The following is a 17,485-nucleotide window of genomic DNA, read 5'->3' as shown; positions in this document are numbered from 1 at the left end:
TCTGCTGAACTGTTATATTTGCATCTGCACTTGATTCCTCGGAAGGATTTACCTCGTGTTTTGTGGTATACAGGATTCCGTCCTTGTCCTCTGCGTATTTGCCAGGGGGCTCGAACCAGTTCAGCAGTTCTGTGCCAATCCCCTCTTCCGCTGTGGAAGAAAACATTTTGTGAACGAAAAAAAGTGCAGTTCAGGAAAAAAGCAATCTATGTTCACCCCAAGGGCCAGTAAATCCTTTGGATAAAGGGGGAAGTCGCTCGTTCCAGAACGTTATGATTACCAGGCTGCGCCTTAGCGTCTTCAATGGCTTGGCTTGGCTAGTGTACCTACCACCTGTGGTGCCCGCAATCCTCTCCATGAATAATGCTCTCGATTCCTGCTGCGCGTGTCCCTCTGCTTGACAAGGTTATTTGAGTCATCCTGGAAAATCTATTTCCTGGCAGATGCAGGGCACTCCTGCATTATCAGTGTTCTCCAGCCAAGTGAAGGAATAATGAAATGTGGCACTCCTTCCTACCCATCGTCTTCCTCCTGTTATTCATTTGCACGAGTATACAGCAGCATCAGTCCCCCTAGCATGATTAGACTATGGATAAGCTGTGTGTTAGTGAGGAAAAAAAACTGAAAATTCCAGATGTCACTCAATAAAAAAAAAAAAAGAAAAAAAGTCTACACTAAATTTATGCAATTTCACAGTATTCCATTTATGTAGCTGATGCTGTTTAAGGCTATATACAATGTTAGGTTTTTATTCTAAGATACTTTATCATCCATTCTTACAATTGGGTAATTTTTATTGTATTTTGGGGTAAGTACTTCAAGGGTTCTGTAGTGGGTCGATCCTACTGATTAATTTGTGGTGTTATTTCAACCAATTTATATTAAAATAGGTCTCTGTGTGATGTGTATTTATACATATAATCACCATTTTTCAACTTAAACTAAAGTACTACCAGTCATAGGACCTCACTGGATGGGATTATTTTGGTCACTAACCTTGTTACCCGAGTGTCAATATCATGTCTGTTGTTGTTTAGTGATTATTCCTGTTTACAAACTGATGGGTGGTTGAGCTTTTTTACTTCTGTTTGTGTCGAAGGGTTTGAGAATGTTGTTCGGGAAGCACGACGGCCTACTCTTAATGCAGTCGCAGCACTAATAGAGTTTTGTCCTCTGCATTTCATTCCCTCTAATCACCAGTTCATTGAGTTTAAGCTTTATTACAGTGCCAGTCTTTGCAAAAAATGAACTTTCCAGTGCTTCATGTTTATGAGAAGCTGGTTAATTAGTGTGTTAATTATCTGTAGCGGTCTCGGTAATAAGGGGGATTAATAAGAGGTACTCTACGATAAAATGTACATAATTTGGCTTCTCATTATTCCTGGACAATGGCCACTCTGATCTGGCTAATAACACACACTGGGGTTGAGCAGTCGGGTCAGGTTCGCCGGACGGTCACAATCAGTCCTTTGCCAATATGGGTGCATGCTGTCACCCCCTGTTGGCTGCCTTCCATCCCTTAGTCGCTCTTGTTTTTTTAGGAACCTGTTCCACACTCCACAGCTGTAGGGACAGCATGTGTGGATTTGTTTTGTAATTAAGGGTTTCTTTGTTTAAATTTGATCAAGCTGTACGTTACCTGCGATGGTTTTCATGATGGTTTGCAGTTAAGACTGCTGCATGATGCGACATTCTTTGGGGCACGTCTCTGTGAAACTGAGTTCATGCCTTGTGTTGAACCTCTCCGATCGCACCAAAGAAGGCCCCGTGGAGTCCCTTCCGACCATTTGTGACATGCAGTGGCTTGACTCTTATGTCTTATTTCCCTCTTCTGGTGCAGGCAAACTTGGTGGCTGCCTTTGAACAGAGCCTTACCCTCATGACCACCCGCCTGCAGACACTGTCTGCCAGTGCTGAGCAAAAGGTACGTTTCCTCTAAGTTATGAAAAGTGTTCAGAAAACTATAACATAAAGCACACAGCACAGTTAATGCTGCATTTATTCATTTAGCTGATGCTTTTCTCTGAAGCAATTTACAGTAAGAAGCAGCTTAAAATGATTTAGTCATTAATACAGCAGGGTAATTTTTACTGCTGTAATTCAAGATAAGTACATTGATCAAGGGCAGTACAGCAGGAGATGGGATTCTAACCTGGGTCCTTCGGGTTCAATGGCCGCAGCTCTAACTTTTCAATCTGTAACCCCATATGTGAAAATAATGCTATAAGGCTTGATTGGTTGTATAGTATTGGTTGCTGTAGTGTAGTTGGCATAGTATTGTAATGTAAATTAGATATACAGTGTGACATGGTTATGTAGACCTTTATTGGTGCACTGGGTGTCTCTAAGGCTGCTGGCCCATACAGTTTGTATACTTTGACAGCTGTGCAGCTCAACTTCATCATAGCCTTAGTCATTAAAGAGCTGTTATACCAGGAACATAGAAGACTGCAGGGAGAAGGGATGGCCTTCTGACGTGGGGGATGAAGGGAAGTTCAGGTCACAGTCCGGAGACAACCCCCCGGTAGGCAGCTTAGTGGTTATTTGTTCTTTTTTAGCTTGTTCAGCAAAAGCATGGAGTTCTTTGACAGGCTGTGGCAGAAAAGCGATACCGCGGTTACCTTGAGGGTAGGCCAACCTGCATTCTTGTGCGGTCATACGTTCCTCTCTCAACGTGGCAGGCTACTTACCTTGGTGAGGGGGTGTGGGGAAGGGGTCTGGCTTCACGCTCCATCAGTCTCCATCATTCACACCCCATTGCTATTCAGAGCAGCGTCTAGACAGTTAAAGAGATGCTCTTTGTCTGGTGGTAAATTGCTGTGCAGTCAGCGATGAGCAAACACGGTGACCCTGGCCATGACGGCCTGCTGAGCACCTTTCCCCTTTCCCAAAAACAAAGCTCTAAGTTAATACAGCTGTGAATTCAGTCTGAGGGTGAACTTTGGAAGAGACATAACGCATTAAGAAGCTTCTCTGTGGGCTTTTGATATTCGATTCTGGATGGAATCATTTGGTGGGTACTCCCTGTCAGAAAGGTCGAGGAAGGGAGAAGTGCTACACCATCATTTGTGGGTGCCTTCTTGTCAGAAATGGCTTCAACATCAAGTGTAGTTGTCCTAGGCGGTGCTGTCTGAGCTGATCCATGGTGTGCTGTACCTGTCCATATAGGACTCGGAGCTCATAGAGCTGCGCGAGACCATTGAGGTGCTGAAAGCCAAGAATGTCGAGGCCCAAGCCGTCATCCACGGGGCGCTCAGCAACCCCGACATTGCTCCCAAAGGTACGAAGGACATGCCACCCAAATGTGCATTTTTATGTAAACATTTGAATCAGTGTATTTTTTTTTGTGCTACTTTATAATTCCATTTCTGTTGATAATCTACTATGTCTGTGGAAAGATAGATGAATGTTTATTTTTCGCTGTAAATAAGTTGCAAAACAATATAAATAACATGATGAACTTCTTATCCCTTTCATTGTACAATTGTACAAAGTGAAGCACTTTGGCTCATCTAGATGAATTTAGTGTGATGCAGAGCTGGACAAAGTATGGGTGACTGCATAGGTTAACCGTAGACAATGGAAAAACATGAAATTGCGCTTGTCTGAGGGTCAGAAAACGGAGTTTGTGACAGCTCATTTGGCACAATTAATTTAACTTCTCTAATCCATCATGTAATATGTTCCAGGGATATTCAGTCTTGCTCCTGGTGACCCTTTTTGCATACTAGTTTTGTTCCAGATGAGTTCTTGGTGAATGTATTGTTCATTGAATACAGTCAGATTGACGTAATGCCAAAGGCAAGGTGTTCTCTGAGGACAATTTCTTAAAATGGGTTAATATGATTTGTGTCAATTCTGAAATAGCTGCAATAGTGAAAACATTAGTAAATATATATTTAAATTAATAGTATAGTGGTCATTAAACAGTATTGTTATTTATTACCATAATTATACACTGAATCATTCATAGTATTTCAACATTTTAAATATCTGTGGGACTGATTAATCCCAAAGAATTTTAAAACACACATTGCTTTAAGGGACTGATCAGGTAAGTGATGAATCTATTCCTGGGGGAAACCTAAGTCCACTGGTTGCCTCAAAAGAGCCCTCCAGTAACATGTTTTGTCCCATTTGTTCTGAGTCATTCCAAATATTGAAATGAATTACAGCAAATTAGGAGCTCAGCTTGCATGGGCTGCTGATTAAATGGCATGAGTCAAATTAAGAAGATGTAATACTGCTATTATTTTTAATAATAAATGGAATTTATGAATTAAATGAATATCCGGAATTCCTATATTAGTGAAAATATCAGCAAATATCATTCTATCCATTAAAACTGTTATTACAGTATTTCAATTAAACTGTTATTACATACTTAATTCTTAGCTTTGGAAAAGCCTTTGTTTAATTCAGCTGATATCCAGAACTAATTTATTAATTTGTCCTTTGGCTTTAAAAATGGTTAAATATATGTGTTTCACTGGTTAAGACTTTTTTTGTTTCAGCACTATAATGGGATATTTTTGGGATATGTTTAGTCTGATTTCCATTTGTAATGTTCTATAATTGTACAGTTCACTGATCCAAATGCAAGCGTAGAACTGGTTAATTCAAGAAACATTATCATTTTTAACAGAAGAGACAGGGTTAGTCTTAATGATACAAAACACACAAAAAAATTGTTCTCGCTGAACCTATTTCCTCCTCCTGTTTACAGTTAATTTTTGGTGGAGACATTGTGGGCCCTTGCAAATTGATCAATTTCAGTTGGACCTTCTCTGTACATTTTAACAGCTTCCATGATTTAATTTGGTTTAGTAGAAAGACTAGAAAAGTTAAAATCCAACAAATATTTGAGGAATTAATTATATAGGAGACCCTTAATTGTTTGATAATAGCATGAAATTAATTATAGCAGGACAGTGTATAGTGAGATTGTTTTTCCTGTGGTAATATTATTAATTCGGGTCTAAGTTATATATTGAAATGATTGTGATGCATGTGGAGCTGTTCAACTTTTCATCGTTTTGGTGGGAGCACCTTAGATTCAGTAAAATATGAAGCAGACTTATATTAAGAATGACACTCATTACTGATTTTTTTTTAATTATTTTTTTTTATTTGTTTATTGGAAATATTTTTCCAGAACAATTTATGCAGACTTTCAGAAAAAAATCCTCTGTAAATATCCTGCTCAAAGGTGTTACCACATTAGCAGCTTGCTGCTCCTCACAGTCTTTGGCTGAGTTTGATAAGGTTTGTCCATGAGTCAGTTTATCTGGGATGTCCAGCCATGCTGGTCCAGTAACTACTCTTGCCTTCATCCGGATGCCATTGGGACCATTCATTCTGTCCCATTTTTCTCCTCCTGCCAACCACAGAGCTGCGTATCAAACGGCAGAACTCCTCTGAGAGCATCTCCAGCCTGAACAGCATCACTAGCCACTCCAGCATTGGCAGCTGCAAAGATGCTGATGCCAAGAAGAAAAAGAAGAAGAGCTGGGTAAAGAACTATAAAATTTAAAGCCACTACAAGTAAAAATTGTCCTGAGGGTTTAACTTTGTGCATGATTTCACAATGACCATCCATATATTTAGTGACTGGCTAGTGAAAAAAGGTAAAACAGGTAGGTAAATTACAGTGCTTGGTTATGTGGATTACTATTCATCAAGCCCCTAACCGTTCACATTCTTCATGCATCTCCAATTAAGCAGCTATTTCCTCCACTCGCCTTCGAATTTAATGTGTTTGAAGTGCTCCCCTTTGCTGAGAAACTCTGACTTTTCCTTCTAGTCCTTACCTCTCTTCACTACAGGAAAAAGAAGCACTAGAATACAAATTGAATCACTGGTCAATAGGGCGAACCTTCTCATTCAAGCAGATGCAGTGATGTACTGTGAAATGCCAGAATGGCTGCGTGGTTTGAAAATGTGCCAGTCTTCTCAATTCATTGTCATTGGAAGATTAATTTGGTATACACCATGTGCTTCAATGCTTTATGTAAAATAATATGCCATGTGTTTATTTCTATGTGGGTCTTCTTCCACCAGAGGCCATGATTTTGCAGCATTTAACATCAACCTCTCCTGTTTTCTTTCCTTAGTTGAGGAGCTCATTCAACAAGGCCTTCAGCATTAAGAAGGGTCCCAAGTCCACCACCTCGTACTCAGACATCGAGGAGATCGCAACCCCTGACTCCTCAGCCCCCTCTTCCCCCAAACTCTCCCATGATGGAGGGGATGCCCCACCCACTTCCCTCAAGTCCTCTACCTCTGCCTCCTCTTCCATGTAAATTACTGTAGCTCTTTGTACTGTGGTCATGTGTTGCTTGTATTCATTTACTTGTCTTCAAAGTGACTTAAGATGTTTAGGTGCATAGAGTTATTTACCCATTTATCTAGTTGGGTATTTTTTTTCTGGAGCAATTTAGGATAAGTACCTTTTTTGACCTTACCTACATAAGATTCAAATCAAAAACCTTTGCATCCTTGTGTGATTTCTCTGCCGAACGTGTTGTAACCCAAAATGATTTATTGAAAATATGTGGTAAAAATTGTTTAAATGGGCGGACTTACTAAAATTTTGTACGCTGATAGTTTCTTTTGATAACTCAACTTGATCTGAATGCATCTCCACAGAATTCCTGAAGGGACAGAGGAGCCGGAAAGCGAAGAAAAGGTTGTGTCAGAGCTGCGTTCAGAGCTCTGGGAGAAAGAGATGAAGCTAACAGACATCCGCCTGGAAGCCCTGAACTCCGCTCACCAGCTGGAGCAGCTACGGGAAGCCATGAATAATATGCAGGTATGGTACCCTGTTTGTTGCAGACAAATATCCATTGGTCTAGTGACTGCATGATTTAAAGAAGTAGCTGAATATCTCATTATTTTGTCATTGTGGTAATCAGGGACTTCTTTTCTGGAACCACCCCAACTAACCCCATTTACAATCCCCAACAGATGACTGTTGAGAATTTGAAGGCTGAGAATGACCAGCTGAAGACTGGCACGGGCCCTACTCTTAATTCGGGCCCTCTCAACTCGACTTCCCAGCCTTCAGGCCTGACATTGCTGTTGTCTTCATCGCCACGGCAATCCCTGACCATGTCACTCACTAAATCTTTCAGCCTGAGCCTCAATGAGTGCAGTGGTCCAGGTTGGTTTCAGCCACAAGTTTTCAAAGACTGATGCTCAAAGTATAATATTAAATACCTGTACCTAGTTCCCATACCAGATCCTTCTATGAGATTAAAATGCTTAATTTTTTCTTAAGATGATGCTTTTCTCCAAAGGGACTTACAATTAAACATAAAAATAGCACATCTGCAGGCTCTTAATTCAGTATATTGACTTATATCATTTACATGTTATTTCTTTCTGCAGAGGCCCCTCTGATGGATTCATTGAACCTTTCCTTGCAGAAGGATGAATTCCACATCAGGGTGCTGGTTCGTGTGCCTGACCAACAAGTCTTCAGAGATGTGAGCATTATCCTTACTCTTTCCAAGAATGACTGGCTTGACCCAACATAGCGAGGAAGATGGCTGCAAATTTTAATATGCATCTTGCAATTACATCTACAGTATTAACTAAGTTTTATTGAGAGCATCCTCTTCGTCATGCTGTATCAGTTGTTAAATGAGCTGTTTGTTCTTGTTCTGTAGGATGCCCATGTTTGTCTACATAACATTAAGCTAAAAAATACACTGGACTTCTTTTACAGCCATTAATACTGTCTTCTGTGCCATCTGTCATTGTGCAGGAGGTAAAGCAGCAGGACTTCTTCATAGGCTTGGTCAAGGTCAACAGCAAAACAGACTGGGCTGTGCTGGATGCAGCCATCAGCCAGGCCTTCAAGGTAAATTGCAGTAACTACATCATTTATGTGATAGATAATAATCTTCCATAACAATGTAAAATCTCCCACGTAGCTTTGAGCTTTAATTTTATTGATGTACTTTCTAGACCTACTTCTGTTTAATTTTCCTAACCACTCTGCAATCCCACTTTTATGATTCAGTTGTATTGATTATATGTACATTCCTTGTCACATGCCTTGGTATCAGTGTAGACTATTGACATTTGATCTGTGCTTCTCAACAGGAGTACATCAACAAAGTGGATCTCGCCTCAAGTTTGGGCTTGTCCACGGAATCCATCTACAGCTACCAAATAAATCACAGCAAAAGGGTGCTGGGGACAGAGCCGCCTGAAATGACACCTTCTCACTGTGTGGCTAAGGGTTCTTGCAGCATCCTGATTTCACTGAAAGGTCAGTGGCTATGTCTCTGATCAAATTTCTTGCAGCTGCTAGAGTAGTGGTTAAACCTTCAGCCTTGGATATGTCTTTTGGTGCCATTGGTCAGTTGTGGCCAAGAATGACTGGGGTCCAACTTTTTATATTACCAGCATAAACCTAGCATGGTGTCTGCCCCTCTGCTCTAGGAGTTTCATTTTATTTTTTGTACTCAGTATCAGAGGTCATTTCTGAAGTGCTTCTGATGTATTTTTGCCCACTGTTATATTGTGAGAATTGGTGCCACAAGACTTTGCTAGTCTGCTAAGATAGTTACTGTTGATCTTGTTCAACATAACCCTATACTTTGAATTGTCAGAACATTTTTGTTTACATTATCACAGAATATATATATATATATATTCTGTGATAATGTAAACATATATATATATATATATATATATATATATATTTTTTTTTTTTAATTTCATATATCTTGGTGCTATGTTCACAGGTATTGCCTGGTGGTCATTCACTTGGCTCATGGCAGTCATCTGGTCACCTCCACAAATTTCTCCTTTTTTATGATGGATATTATGTGGGATATTATTTAACTGACCATATGCCTTTTTTTATTAAAATTTGTCAGTGTAATATAACTGCATCTGTATTGGAAGTCTCTGAAGGAGCTGTATTCCTCTGCGATTGAGGGTCATGATAAAGATGTTGTTTGTTCCCTAGTTTTGCAAAAACATTTTCTCTCTGTGTATCTAGACCAACTTTCTAGTCTGATAATATAATCAGATTATTCTTATCAAGTTTGTTGGCATTCACTCTTTAACATGTCTGAATTCATGGCTCTCTGGCTTCCCCTTGTTTCCAGGACTGAAAGAGAAGTGTGTGGACAGTCTGGTGTTCGAAACACTGATCCCTAAGCCCATGATGCAACACTACATCAGCCTCCTCCTCAAGCACCGGCGCCTCATCCTGTCAGGCCCAAGTGGCACTGGGAAGACCTACCTCACCTCCAGGCTTGCGGAGTACCTGGTGGAACGTAGCGGCCGTGAGGCCACTGAGGGCATCGCTGTAACTTACAACATGCACCGACAGTCCTGCAAGGTGAGGGAGCTACAGGGGCCTGCGGCAGCCGTAGGATAAAGCTTCAGAATTATTAAACATTCCACCAATCCTTCAAGAGGGACATGGACATACACAGCTTTGCCAACATGGCCTTGAGTTTTCTGTTGGTAAATCTCTGATTCCAATGTCTTACTTTCCTTATTTGATTCTTAGGATCTCCAGCTGTATCTTTCCAATCTGGCAAATCAGATTGACCTGGAAAGCACAGGAGATATTCCACTGGTTGTTATCCTTGATGATCTTAGTGACGCTGCAGCTATTAGCGAGTTGGTTAACAGTGCCCTGACCTGCAAGTATCACAAATGGTAGGTTGCAGCATCACAGTTTATCTCAAAAGAGATAACCACTGTTTACATGGTTCTTGAGCACTGAAATTGCCTTTGATTTTGCATCGAGCCTAGCATGTGGTACATTTGCTTTTTCAGCCCATACGTTATTGGAACAACTAACCAACCAACAGTGAAGATGACTTCCAACCATGGCTTGCATCTCAGCTTCAGGTGAGATTGCCAGTGCATGAGTTATGAGAAAAGAGGAGCAAGTGTCACAGGTGATGGAAATGTGGTTACCTGGAACACTGAAACTGTGGGTCTTTGGTCTCTCTTAGGATGGTGACATTCTCCAACAATGTGGAGCCGGCCAACGGCTTCCTTGTGCGCTACCTGCACCGGAAGCTAGTTGAAGCAGAGAACGAGAGTAGCTTGGACAACGAGGACCTTCTGCGGGTGCTGGACTGGGTGCCAAAGCTCTGGTATCACCTCCACACATTCCTGGAGAAGCAAAGTACCTCCGACTTCCTTATTGGTATGATATCCTGGAAAAGTTGTGAAGGAAGTGCATATATATATATATATATATATATAAATAAAAAACTGGTATAAATCCTTAAGCAAAAGATGAGGTTTTGGGGGGCTAATGTAAATGTAATGGAAATACACACTACATTTAAGAATTCGGTAGAATTTCCTAGGATAGCTTCAAGCAGCAGTGTTTCTATTTGTACTGTAGTCCCCCCCTTAGCCACAGGTTCGCTTTCTGCAGTTTACTTGCGGTCCGAAAATAGTAAATAGAAAATTCCAGAAACAAACAATTCATAAGTATTACATTGCACACCATTCTGAGTAGTGTGATGAAATCTCGCGTTGTCTCGCCCAGGATGTGAATCATCCCTTTGTCCAGGGTGTCACCGCTGTATACGCTACCTGCCCGTTAATCACTTAGTAGCATCTTAGTTATCACATCGACTGTCATGGTATCGTAGTACTTGTGCTCAAGTAACCCTTTCTTTTTTTTTAATTTATAAAATAAACCTTTATTAAAAAGGAAAAAAAAAAAAGAAAATCTATACGTATGATGATCTGGACATTGGTCACTAGTTTTCTTTCTTCTTCTTCTGTATAGGAAAAAGCACAGTGTAGATATAGGGTTCAGTACTATCTGTGATTTCAGGCATCTGCTGGGGGTCTTGGAACACATCACCCACGGATAAGGGGGGGGCTACTGGATATTCCCACACCGAAAAATCATTGACAAATTGTCGTAAATGTTTTTGAGACCCTTTGACATCATGTTCCTTGGCTTATTGGCTTTGAGCTGTGTGTTTGTCTCTACAGGGCCTTGCTTTTTCTTGTCCTGCCCTGTAACTGTGGATGAGTTCCGTTCCTGGTTCATAGATTTATGGAACCACTCAATCATCCCCTATCTACAAGAGGGAGCCAAGGATGGCATCAAGGTGCGTGGTCTCAAACACCCCAAAAAGATGTATGGACATGTTGATGTGAATGAAGCACTAAAATATCCCCCCAAAGCTAAGGAAGTTTCACTCTTATTGCATTAGCTTAACAGTCTGAAGAGTTGCCTCTGCTCCTGTGTGATAGGTTCACGGTCAGAAGGCTGCATGGGAGGATCCTGTTGAGTGGGTGAGGGACACGTTGCCCTGGCCTTCAGCGCAGCAAGACCAGGCCAAACTGTTCCACCTACCTCCACCAAGCATGGGTCCTGGGGGCATGGCCCAACCCAGTGAGGACAGGACAGTAAAGGAGAATCCAGCCAGCTGCATTGAGTCAGACCCATTGGTGAGATATCTTCACCTTCAGGATGATCACCTTAAACCCTTTGTTTACCTCATTGCTGGTATCACTTTGTCAAAGTTTCTCAGTATTAACATTAATTATGTTTCTTAAAGGTCATAATGTTTTTCAAATTGACATAACTTGTTCTTTATAAATTTTGTTATTGAATTCTTTAGTCAACATTTGTGAGAATGTGATTAGATGTCTAGTGAATAACTGTGCAGGATTTCTTACAAGTGTCTAACTCAGCTTAAACATGCTCATGTTCATTTCAAACATGTTAATTTTCCTGTTACGATGGTTTGACCCAGATGGCAATGCTGCTGAAGCTGCAGGAAGCTGCCAATTACATTGAATCTCCTGACCAGGAAACACCGGTGGACCCCAATATGCAGTCCACGCTTTGAGAAGCTTCTGAAAGTTAAACACTGAACATTTTGGATGGCTTGTGCTGTTACTTCGGGATCCATGTGTTGGGTCTGTCGGCATCAAGAGTTTATTTTTAGTTTTGCAGAAACAAAGTAACTCTGATAGTTATACATCTACCAGACCTCCAATATACTTCTCTTGAAAACTACATCTACCCAGTTTTTTTTTTTTTTTGATACGGAAAGAGCTTTGTTTTGAAAACTTTGAGAGGATATCTACCCTTCTCTGAATTTATTTTATTTACAAGTCTGTGACATTTGTTTTTTCTTAAAGAATATTTATGATTTTTATGTTTTAAATATGATTATTCTTAAGGTTGGTATCCATTGCTGTTCTACTTCTACCATTCATACTACCCAAGGAATCAGGTGCTGATGATAGAAATTACAGTATTCTTTGCACCTGATTGGTCTTCACAGCTTGTAGCCGGGGGGGGGAATCATTGTGTGGCACCAGGGACATCAAATATCCAATATGCAGGACATAGTATTACTTAATAAATTAAATTCATCAGTAAAATCCTGTATATTGAAACTCTTGGTACTGTTAATCTTTTTTTCATGTGAAGAGATAAAATAAGCATGTAAAAATTATTGAAATTATGTCCATGTTTCTATTTAGAATGATCAAACAGCTTTTTCTTAAATGGCTTCAGTGACAATTTCTGATGATACTCTGTTCTATCTTTGTCCTATTCAAGGTGAATGCTTTTCAGACCATCACTTCTCCCTAGATTAAATGTTTTGGTAAAATAGCTATTTGTCAAAGTTTTCAACATATTTCTGTTGCAAACATTGAAAAGACTTTGTGAAATTGTCCCAAATGTCCAAGTTGTGAAGACCTATATTATAAAATGTATGCAATTCTCAATACAGACTAAATCATATGGTGCTTCAACAAAGGCCTTAATATAGCAACTCCATGTTGTATTTCCTGAAGTTGATCACCCACTATTAAGCATTTCTGATAACAGCAGAAATCTGTACCCTATCTGGGATAGGAATTAACGTCTATCAGATACGGAGTTTGCAGTACCCTCAGCAGGTTGCAGGACTAACTGTATTGTTTTGAGACAATGTGAAGTAGAGGATAAGACTTTAAGCTGCTTTTATTACTAGATATTAAACAATGCACTTTATTTCATTGAGTAATTTGTATGTTTGGAAGGTAGGATTGGTTCATCAGATGTATTACAACTGATTTGAAGTTTATCGTATTAATGTCCAAGAACAGAGTTAAAAGTGCAGTTTACCTGGATGTCCTGTGGGGGCAGTGTTTCCTTCTACCTGAAGCTCTTCGCTTTTCCACATTCTCATCATAAAACATTCTCAGCATAAAAACATGGGCTCCTACACTATTAAAAATGGGTTGAGATGCCATTATAAGCAGTAATGTTGAGCCTTTGTTGCATAGTCAGCAAGAAGAGAAATACGCCATTAAGATGGTTCTCTTCAGATTTCTTATGCGATACATGTGGGCAAAATTCTTTAATGCAGGTTGTATTTTGTTTTGGTAAACTGGAAATGTTGTGTTGTGATACCTTGAATCACAAGTGCTTATCTAAAATATAAAGTATACAGTAGAACTTTTTTCAGGTTTATAATGCGTATTTAACTTGTTTCATTCTGTATTGTGAAAGAGCCAATGGTGGCAGCAGCAGGCCTAATCATTAGTTTTATTGCATCATCTGACACTTTTAGTTGACCTCTTGAACTGTTCAGCATGAGAAGTATTATTAACAATAGTCATTTAAGATGCAGGCATCTTTACATTCTTAAATATTGGACATTTTTTGTTATTACACAGAGAAGGTATGCAAGTAGGAGACAGTAATCTCAAAAGGAAATGGAATGTACAGTTGCTGCCTGCTCCAGTTTTTATATAATGCCATGCACATGGTTTGCTAGCCATAGAACAGCGCTGATGAAATTGGTGCTATCAAACTATGCTGTAGTTGAAATGACAGTTCCTCATGGAAAAAGGTGCAACCCTGTCCTCCCGCATATGTTGAGAAACATATCTATTGCTGAAAATTAACCTGTTGAGCCTTCTTTCCATGCCTCAATTTCTAGGTTGCCTGAAAACTCTCACATTTTAGTTTTTTTTTTTTTTTTTTTAAAGAATATCTGAAAGATAGTGGAAAGTCTTTCTTCACCCCATTCCCACTTGCAGTCCTTACTGTTAGTCTGCATGACCATAATAAGTACTGCCAGTAATTTGGACAAAATTGGGTGTTTTACATGAGGCAGAGAGGCCACATTAGTTTATAGGGGGATAACGTTACAATTGTGGTCTAGTAAGTTCCAAATGGTCATCTCTCCAATTAGCCCTGCAGTTAATAGTTTTAAGTGTCCTCAAACAATGTAGCAAGGAAAGATTTTTGATTTGATTTTTAGGATTTTATAATAGTATGGTCCAATATGAGAAAGTCAGCTGTATATATGAATGTCAGTGCTTTGCTTATAGCTTACAACTAAATAAATACATCTGTCAAGTCTTAAAAGGCAGTCTTAGAATCCCCACTCCATCATGCAGTGTAGGTTTGAGCACATCATGAAGACTGACCAAGTTGTCAGTACCAAGAGATTGCGTCTTAGTCATGGATACTTATGCTTTTTTCTAAAAACTCCCTGAATGACACTTTCTATTATTATTAATTTTTTATTTTTTTTATTTTTTTTAATGAAGCTTCTTAGAGATGATTTTTTTCCTCTTATGCTAATTTGCAAGTTTGGCTATGGAACAAAATGGCTTCTGTTCTGCTGCTGAAGTATTTGCCTTATTAGCTATTATCAGATTATCTCAGACTGCTGGATAATAGTTTTAAGTAATTAAGTCTGGTTTGGGAAACAAGGCTGGCAATTTCTGCAGAGGTTGTTTATACAATATTTTTTGTGTGAATAGTACATAAAAACACAGTAATAGCAAAAAGGAGCAAGATACTTGGATTAGGAATGTTTTGTGAAATGAAAGCCATGGTTACATAAAAATGAAATTGGCTCGAGGCCTGATTAACTGGTTATGGAAAATTCACTTGCAGAAGATGAACTACAAGTAGAAATTCAAAAATAAAATAAACAGAAGAGTGACAACCCCCAACCGCTGCCTGAGCAAGCAGACAACAGAAGCCATTTTTCCTGCCTGTGTGAAATTTGCCTGATTGTTGTGTCTGTTCCTCTGTGTGGGTTCATGTGTCGTGCTGGAGCAGCTATATTGTGTTTGAGCACTACAAAGCAACTTTTACTGGCTTAGGCAAACTTTGTACAATTCTGTACAGGAACTGAAATAACAAAATATTTTGCCCAAGATATGTGCCACTTACGTTATTCTTTGACAAATCTGCAATGACTTTCCCGTAGGTGGTGAGGGCCGCAGTAATTTCCCTTTGAAGAATGGAGGAGATGTGTTGGATGGGGAAGGCAGATACAAATGTTAAGGTAGTGCAAGGTGTTCTTGTGTATCAGTTTGACCACAATTTTTAGGACCTGTGGCCTTATCTAAATGCATTCAAAACATGCTTTAAATCTGTTGCTCAAACTTCCAGTGTTACAAGGCGAGTCAAGTTAGTGACGAGACCTCGTACCATATGGCTTGAACAGTTTGGGCTGGTAAGCCAAAGACTCTGGTCCTATTCAAGTGGCCTGAAGTAGTGGGAATCTCTAAAAAGACTGACAAGGAGACGGAAAAGAAGACTTTACTGTTATTTCTTGTCTTTTGTGTGTGCTTACTTTTCACTGGAATGGCGGCAAAGCAATCCTAATGGTGATCTAATAGCTTTTTTTTTTTTTTTTTTTCGCCTTTTCTCCTCCATTTAAATATTACCTTAAGTCAGCATGGATCAGTTAAGAAACACTCGGATACCAGTAATTTAATCATTGTAATGTGTCACCGTTGAGAAATGTTAACTACTAACTGTCCTCTAGGACACCCAAAGCCAATGCGTGCGACAATTCTGCTCACGCAGCTTTCATTGGAGAGAAAACGTGAAACTTTTTAACTTTGATATATTCATCTCTTCTTTATCCTGAAGCCAATACAGGTTGCTGAGTAGTCACCCGAGTCTTAAAATTTGCAGAAAGCTTGTTGCTAATTACAGAATTGAAAAAAAGAAAAACGGTGTAATGATGGTATGTAATGTAACTGACGTGCAAATGTGATGGAATTATAAATGTTGTCAATGCATGTCATATTTGTGTTTTCAGATTTTTTTTAGGACCTAACTATATGTGTGGGGGAAGGGGGATTTTTTTTTCTTTTTTAAACTTTTTTTTCTTGTTTTTTTAAACAAATGTTCTTTTTTTCATAATGAATCATTTGTAAAACTTTCTTCCTATTTTGTACAGAACATTGCAGTTGTAAACAGTGTAAATAGTTAATCATCCGCGACAACAATCACTTAATATCAAAGAGGAAATGTCTCTTGAGGGTGGGAAACATACCTTTTTATTACTTCAGTGCAGAGCAGCCCTGCTGAATTAACAGGGTATATGAAGGCAACAAATCCATATAACATTCTTCATTTGTTTCAATAAAAGTCATGCCATAGGATAAGAACCTTGTGTCTTGTTTTACACTGAAATGCACAGATATAAAGATGTAATACATACCAAAACATGACCAAAAGGTCTGGTTGCCATAGGGCGTGCCAGAAATTTTTACAAGAGATGGCCATTTTTTGCATGGAATTATCTAATGTAATTATATTTTCATATATAAAGTGTAAATTCAAATAAGGTGGACTTATTAATAGCCGAAAATAAGCTTTACCCTAATTTGACCTTCACAGTGGAAACAGAAGACCTTGCTGCCTGTTATCCTCCACACTGTGTGGAACCTGCCAAAACTTGATTTTTTTTTTTTTTTTTGGTGGAAGATCATGAACTTATTTTGGCCAGCATAGTATTAAAAATAATATACAGCACTACTTCCAACCTTATTAAATGGTACACATTTAGAAAAGTAAATTGAAATACATATGATACTTAATCCCTTCTTTAAAAAGTCAAACTGTTTTTGTAAGAAATAATACTATCATCTTTAGACTGGTCTATAGCTACATAGTTACTGTTACTATGTACATGGTTCAAGTTGCTATGTCCGTAGTTACAGTATGATGTCACTTAACCCTGTCAGTTAAAATTGTTACTGAGCCTGTCAGCATTTTCAGGGTTGTATTTGCAGTTAGCAGCTGAAAAAAAATTGTGCAAGAAACCAAACTATCCAGAAATTGAACTGTAATAGGTAGGACATGTTAATTTGTGAAACAAAAAAAAAATCCTGGTGTATTTATACAAAATAGTGAGTTTACTGAAATAAGAATGCATGAAAAATGTAGTTTTAATAACAATATAAAGTAAAAGAATGATCTATAGTATTTAATATACTATATAATATACTTTGTGCTGACAAGAGTTAATATATATAACACAAAAACAAAAAAAAATATCTGCTGTTGCAAAGTTAAATGTCACAGAAAGTTTAGCACAGCCTTGGCTCTCCTGACTAAAATGTATTTGCTTATGTTGTTCGAAAGCAAGTATAATTGTATTTTATTTATGCATGTATTTTTTGTTTCAGGGATGCTACCTAGTTCGTTTAGAGT

General features: G+C 38.9%; 1 protein-coding gene across 2 annotated transcripts in view; it reads left to right on the top strand.

Moving 5' to 3' along the window:
• Positions 1-12,037, top strand: part of nav1a (neuron navigator 1a) — a 57,322-nt gene extending 45,285 nt beyond the window's left edge. For both annotated transcript variants that reach the window (XM_018760615.2, XM_018760614.2), the window contains 16 exons: positions 1,841-1,924; positions 3,169-3,280; positions 5,391-5,512; positions 6,114-6,298; positions 6,649-6,811; positions 6,967-7,162; positions 7,390-7,487; positions 7,769-7,864; positions 8,110-8,278; positions 9,126-9,361; positions 9,536-9,687; positions 9,808-9,882; positions 9,990-10,186; positions 10,996-11,114; positions 11,260-11,457; positions 11,766-12,037. In XM_018760615.2, the coding sequence (XP_018616131.2) occupies positions 1,841-1,924; positions 3,169-3,280; positions 5,391-5,512; positions 6,114-6,298; positions 6,649-6,811; positions 6,967-7,162; positions 7,390-7,487; positions 7,769-7,864; positions 8,110-8,278; positions 9,126-9,361; positions 9,536-9,687; positions 9,808-9,882; positions 9,990-10,186; positions 10,996-11,114; positions 11,260-11,457; positions 11,766-11,861 (2,298 nt within the window). In that variant the 3' untranslated portion in view covers positions 11,862-12,037. The remainder of the gene's footprint in view (positions 1-1,840; positions 1,925-3,168; positions 3,281-5,390; positions 5,513-6,113; positions 6,299-6,648; positions 6,812-6,966; positions 7,163-7,389; positions 7,488-7,768; positions 7,865-8,109; positions 8,279-9,125; positions 9,362-9,535; positions 9,688-9,807; positions 9,883-9,989; positions 10,187-10,995; positions 11,115-11,259; positions 11,458-11,765) is intronic.
• Positions 12,038-17,485: the final 5,448 nt, after the last annotated feature.

Source organism: Scleropages formosus, chromosome 19 (assembly GCF_900964775.1).
Source record: "Scleropages formosus chromosome 19, fSclFor1.1, whole genome shotgun sequence".
Taxonomy (NCBI): domain Eukaryota; kingdom Metazoa; phylum Chordata; class Actinopteri; order Osteoglossiformes; family Osteoglossidae; genus Scleropages; species Scleropages formosus.
Note: the sequence above shows the minus strand (reverse complement) of the source record. Positions and strands in the feature narration are given on the sequence as shown.